The 6,547-nt window shown below is 46.3% G+C and overlaps 1 protein-coding gene across 1 annotated transcript; it reads left to right on the top strand.

Moving 5' to 3' along the window:
- Positions 1–803: 803 nt before the first annotated feature.
- On the top strand, positions 804–1,411 carry LOC113887118 (histone H2A-Bbd type 2/3-like). The gene has a single exon (XM_027533991.1). The coding sequence runs from the start codon at positions 931–933 to the stop codon at positions 1,258–1,260; it is 330 nt and encodes a 109-aa protein (XP_027389792.1). The 5' UTR covers positions 804–930; the 3' UTR covers positions 1,261–1,411.
- Positions 1,412–6,547: the final 5,136 nt, after the last annotated feature.

Here is a 6,547-nt window from a genome sequence, read left to right as displayed (position 1 = left end):
ATAAATCTATTCATGGACATAAATCCCAAAGAGTGGAAAACAGAAACCTGTACAGGAATGTCCATCACAGCACTATTCCCCGTATGCACAAAGGAGAAGTCACCCAAATGTCCATCCACTGCCTAGTGGATACAAAACATGTGTAGTCTAGCCATACAGTGGAATATTATTCAACCAGGAAAAGGAAAGAAGTACTGATTCATGCTACTGATTCATTCATATGTGCATGAACCCTATGCTCAGTGACAGAAGGCCACATATTTATTGTATGCCTCTATCTCTAGGAAGTCTCCAGAATAGGCAAAGGGCTGTGGACAGGAAGCTGATGAGTGGTTGCCTGAGGACTATGGGGTGGGGTGGGGTAGGGGAAACTGCAGGACCGGGGGGGGGGGGGGGGGGGGGGGGTTGGGGGTGGGGGGTGGGGAATGATTGTCTGGCCAGGTACAGGGGTTTCTCTTTGCAGCGGTGCCAACATTTTGGAACTAGATACAGTCATGATGGTGGCCCAGCACCACCAGCGTATACTTGGTGCCAGTGGGTGGTCTGCTGCCTTTTCTGTACAAAGCTCCTGTGCAGTGGAAAGGGAGAGTTTTGACAAAGAAAGGGTCCAGTGGGCAGGGTGAGCAGGATTCTGCCAGCATCATTTCTTTGCAGGCCAAGGCCTGTGGGGGTTGGGGGAGGGGTGGGGAGCACGAGAAAGCAATGACCTCACAGGGTCTACGTGTCACAGAGCATGCGTCCCGACCAATGAGGCGCCAGCCTGTGGTTTCTAGGATACGGAGTAGAGATCTGAGAGTAGCAGTTGTCTTGAGAGGTTGGAACCAACTGCTTCATCTCACCGTATCTCATCTCATCGCACCTTATCCCACCGCACCTCTTCCCATCGCAAAGAAGAGCAAGGCCTTGGAGAAAGCGGGCTCAACAGCCAGCATGCCGAAGAAAAGGGGCCATCAGAGGTCGTCTGGTATCCGCTCCCGCACCGCCCAATCCGAGCTCTCTTTTTCTGTGAGCCACATGGAGCACCTCCTGCGCAAAGGCCACTATGCCCAGCGCCTGAGCTCGTCTGCACCAGTCTTCCTAGCAGCGGTCATTCAGGACCTGACGTCCAAGGTCCTGGAGCTGGCAGGCAATGAGGCCCAGAAGAACGGCGAGAAGCGCATCACCCCCAAGTTGGTGGACATGGCGATCCACAACAATGCTCTGCTCAGCAGCATTTTTGGGATGACAACCATCTCCCTGGTGGCCCCGGGTCCACACTAGCTGCCCAGCTACACCTGGGTCCCCAGTGGCCAGTCCCTGGCCTCCGGACAGGCCGCCTCTGGCTGTCCGGTGCCAGTCCTGATCACAGACCAATTGCATAGCCCCGTGCCTTGGGCCCAGTAATGTCAAATCAATAAAGTGTTTCAAGACATCCTTGTGTGCTTCAGTCACTTGGTCTGGAAGGTGGTGGTGGGACACGCTTTGTTGGAGGGATGGAGGTCGGGGGTCTGGTTGGAGCAGAGGGGGAGTGTTGCGGGTGTGGGTGGAGTCGGGGATGGCAGGCAGAGAGGAGAAGTCACTCATGGTGACAGTGCATGGTGTGGCCCTGGGTGGGAGAGGCTGGTTGCAGCAGAGGTGGGGGTGGAGTGGGATCTTGGGGGAGGCGAGGGAACGGAAGGCTCCCCCATTGGCTCTGAGCAAGTGGGAGCCAGGCCAAGTCCGCAGAGGGACCGGGTCCTGGTGGTGACGCTCAGGACAGTGAGGGCGGCATTGTAATAGGGCGAAGAGGGCAAGGTGACGGACAAAGCCATGGCATGGGATGCAGGGGTGGGTGGACAGTGTGCTTGACATGAATTCCCATGGGGGCAGGGGCCTAGACAGTAAGACTGTGGTGGGATGGGGATTGGGGTGGGTGGGACACAACCAGCACATATGCAAAGTCAGAATCAGGGTCATGTGGGGTCGAGTTAACTTTTTGGTCATGTTCCTTTAGAGATGTCAGGAGATGCCCTGCTTGGCAGCCTGCATAAAAAAGGTCACCTAGCAACGGCGGACATGACACCACCCGCAATTTGCATATGTGATGTTTGTGGAGCCAGGCTCCGCCTCCAGCGACTTGATTTGCATATCACCGTGGAAATGGACCTTTAGCCTAGAAAGCTGGAGTAGTAACCATGTGTGAGACCCACGTTTTAAAATTAATGCTATTTCTTTATGCCTTAGGTAGTTTGGATTTGATGAGTAAGAAACTTTATACCTACTGCTGCTTCCCTGATAGGGTACTAGCCTTTTACTGACCTTTTATTTCTTCATTTTAAATAATAAGAACAAAATACCTGACACCATTTCAGAATAATCGTTAGAAGAATTAGAAACATATATGATATATATATAATATACAACATAAAAGATATTTTTAAAATATGCAAAAACATGCTGTTTAGTTGCTCAGTCATGTCTCTTTGCAACCCCATGGACTGTAGCCTGCCAGTCTCCTCTGTCCATGAAATTTCCCAGGCTAGAATACTGGAGCAGGTTGCCATTTCCTTCCCCACCCAGAGGTTGAACCTGCTTCTCTTGCACTGGCAGGGGGATTCTTTACCACTGAGCCACCAGGGAAGCCCATGCAAAAGTATAGTTGTGCTAAAATAAGAATTTACTAAGTAGTAAGGATAGTTCTGTATGCAGTCCATGGCACTATGATATATCTTATTATTTTCTTACATTATGCAATAAAACAACCTCTTTTGGAACCCAGTACTATGAATTTAGCACATGTATACATGTGTGCATCCACCACCACATTCAGGACATGGAACAGCTCCATCAACATAGAAAGTCCCTGATCTGCTACTGTGGTCCCTATTTCAGTGCTTGCTTTTTGTTAAAATAATGTTTGTTAAGTAGAGCCCTGGGTGGGGAATTGGATGGTGAACCAAAATTCAACAAAGACTGCAAGGGAAAGTTAAATGAAGAAGTTTATTACTCATAAGACCTGGAGGAGGCACAAAGCACTCCTGGAGAGCTGCATAGGAGGTCAGAGCAGGGTATAGTCAGGAAGGCAGCAGGATCTGGGATTTATAGCTTTTATTAGGTCCCATAGGTTAAGTGCTTCTAGGGTTCCCTGGATAAGGCCAAACTGGTCAATTCAAAACCAAAAAAACAAAAAAAAACAAAAAACCAGAGAAGTTTTGGTAAGCTCTGTGGGAGTTCTATCTAAGGGACCCATAAAAGGAAGGAGCTGGGAGGCAGAAGAGACTGCTAAATCACCCGGGCCCTTGGGGAAGTCATATCAGTTACTCTTTCTTATGATTCTGCTGACTGTCATCCAGGGCATGTACTTGAGGATACATTAGTGTCCACCCAAGGTCCCTGCAGGCCCCTTAGCCACACAAAAAGAAAACAATATTATCGGTTCAGTTCAGTTCAGTCGCTCAGTAGTGTCCGACTCTTTGCGACCCCATGAACTGCAGCACACCAAGCCTCCCTGTCCATCACCAACTCCCGGAGTTCACTCAGACTCACGTCCATCGAGTCAGTGATGCCATCCAGCCATCTCATCCTCTGTCGTCCCCTTCTCCTCCTGCCCCCAATCCCTCCCAGCATCACAGTCTTTTCCAATGAGTCAACTCTTCACATGAGGTGGCCAAAGTATTGGAGTTACAGCTTTAGCATCAGTCCTTCCAAAGAACACCCAGGACTGATCTCCTTTAGAATGGACTGGTTGGATCTCCTTGCAGTTCAAGGGAGTCTCAAGAATATTCTCCAACACCACAGTTCAAAAGCATCAACTCTTCGACGCTCAGCTTTCTTCACAGTCCAACTTTCACATCCATACATGACCACTGGAAAAACCATAGCCTTGACTAGATAGACCTTTGTTGAAAAAGTAGTGTCTCTGCTTTTTAACATGCTATTTAGGTTGGTCATAACTTTCCTTCCAAGGAGTAAGTGTCTTTTAATTCCATGGCTGCAATCATCATCTACAGTGATAAAAATAAAGTCTGACACTGTTTCCACTGTTTCCCCATCTATTTCCCATGAAGTGATGGGACCAGATGCCATGATCTTAGTTTTCTGAATGTTGAGCTTTAAGCCAAATTTTTCACTCTCCTCTTTCACTTTCATCAAGAGGCTTTTTAGTTCCTTTTCACTTTCTGCCATAAGGGTGGTGTCATCTGCATATCTGAGGTTATTGATATTTCTCCTGGCAATCTTTTTTTTTTTTTTTCATTTTTTTTTTAATTAAAAAAATTTCAGGTATACACGTGCTCCCCATCCTGAACCCTCCTCCCACCCCCCTCCCCATACCATCCCCCTGGGCCATCCCAGCGCACCAGCCCCAAGCATCCAGCATCGTGCACTGAACCTGGACTGGCATCTCGTTTCATACATGACATTTCACGTGTTTCAATGCCATTCTCCCAAATCTTCCCACCCTCTCCCTCTCCCACAGAGTCCAAAAGACTGCTCCATACATCAGTGTCTCTTTTGCTGTCTTGTATACAGGGTTATCATTACCATCTTTCTAAATTCCATATATATGCGTTAGTATACTGTATTTATGTTTTTCCTTCTGGCTTACTTCACTCTGTGTAATAGGCTCCAGTTTCATCCACCTCATTAGAACTGATTCAAATGTATTCTTTTTAATGGCTGAGTAATACTCCATTGTGTATATGTACCACTGCTTTCTTATCCATTCATCTGCTGATGGACATCTCGGTAGCTTCCATGTCCTGGCTATTATAAACAGTGCTGCGATGAACATTGGGGTACACGTGTCTCTTTCCCTTCTGGTTTCCTCGGTGTGTATGCCAAGCAGTGGGATTGCTGGATCATAAGGCAGTTCTATTTCCAGTTTTTTAAGGAATCTCCACACTGTTCTCCATAGTGGCTGTACTAGTTTGCATTCCCTCTCCTGGCAATCTTGATTCCAGCTTGTGCTTTCTTCCAGCCCAGCATTTCTCATGATATACTCTGCATATAAGTTAAATAAGCAGGGTAACAATATACAGCCTTGACGTACTCCTTTTCCTATTTGTTACCAGTCTGTTGTTCCATGTCCAATTCTAACTGTTGCTTCCTGACGTGCATATAGGTTTCTCAAGAGGCAGGTCAGCTGGTCTGGTATTCCCATCTCATTCAGAACTGTCCACAGTTTATTGTGATCCACACAGTCAAAGGCTTTGGCATAGTCAATAAAGTAGAAATAGATGTTTTTCTGGAACTCTTGCTTTTTCCATGATCCAGCAGATGTTGGCAATTTGATCTATGGTTCCTCTGCCTTTTCTAAAACCAGTTTGAACATCTGGAAGTTCATGGTTCACATATCGCTGAAGCCTGGCTGGGAGAATTTTGAGCATTACTTTACTAGCATGTGAGATGAGTGCAATTGTGTGGTAGTTTGAGCATTTTTTGGCATTGCCTTCCTTTGGGATTGGAATGAAAACTGACCTTTTCCAGTCCTGTGACCACTCCTGAGTTTTCCAAATTTGCTGGCATATTGAGTGCAGCACTTTCACAGCATCATCTTTCAGGATTTGGAATAGCTCACCTGGAATTCCATCACCTCCACTAGCTTTGTTCGTAGTGATGCTTTCTAAGGCCCACTTGACTTCACATTCCAGGATGCCTGGCTCTAGGTCAGTGATCACACCATCGTGATTATCTTGGTCATGAAGATCTTTTTTGTACAGTTCTTCTGTGTATTCTTGCTACCTCTTCTTAATATCTTCTGCTTCTGTTAGGTCCACACCATTTCTGTCCTTTATCGAGCCCATCTTTGCATGAAATGTTCTCTTAGTATCTCTGATTTTCTTGAAGAGATCTCTAGTCTTTCCCATTCTATTGTTTTCCTCTATTTCTTTGCATTGATTGCTGAGGCAGGCTTTCTTATCTCTCCTTGCTATTCTTCAGAACTCTGCATTCAGATGCTTGTATCTTTCCTTTTCTCCTTTGCTTTTTGCTTCTCTTCTTTTCACAGCTATTTGTAAGGCCTCCCCAGACAGCCCAGACAGCCATTTTGCTTTTTTGCATTTCTTTTCCATGGGGATGGTTTTGATCCCTGTCTCCTGTACAGTGTCACGAACCTCTGTCCATAGTTCATCAGGCACTCTATCTAACAGATCTAGTCCCTTAAATCTATTTCTCACTTCCACCATATAATCATAAGGAATTTGATTTAAGTCATACCTGACCTAAAGTAGGTTTTCCCTACTTTCTTCAATTTAAGTCTGAATCTGGTAATAAGGAGTTCATGATCTGAGCCACAATCACCTCCCAGTCTTGTTTTTGCTCACTGTATAGAGCTTCTCCATCTTTGGCTACAAAGAATACAATCAATCTGATTTCAGTGTTGACCATCTGGTGATGTCCATGTGTAGAGTCTTCTCTTGTGTTATTGGAAGAGGGTGTTTGTTATGACCAGTGCTTTCTCTTGGCAAAACTCTATTAGCCTTTGCCCTGCTTCATTCCGTATTCCAAGGCCACATTTGCTTGTTATCCCAGGTGTTTCTTGGCTTCCTACTTTTGCATTCCAGTCCTCTAGAATGAAAAGGACACCTTT

Source organism: Bos indicus x Bos taurus, chromosome X (genome assembly GCF_003369695.1).
Source record: "Bos indicus x Bos taurus breed Angus x Brahman F1 hybrid chromosome X, Bos_hybrid_MaternalHap_v2.0, whole genome shotgun sequence".
Classification (NCBI taxonomy): Eukaryota; Metazoa; Chordata; class Mammalia; order Artiodactyla; family Bovidae; genus Bos; species Bos indicus x Bos taurus.
The sequence above is the reverse complement of the archived record's forward strand: the minus strand, read 5'-3'. Positions and strand labels throughout refer to the sequence as shown.

What these genes read in the sequence shown, in the direction of transcription:
- LOC113887118 (XM_027533991.1), top strand. Translation starts at nt 931, where the DNA reads ATGCCGAAGAAAAGGGGCCATCAGAGGTCGTCTGGTATCCGCTCCCGC.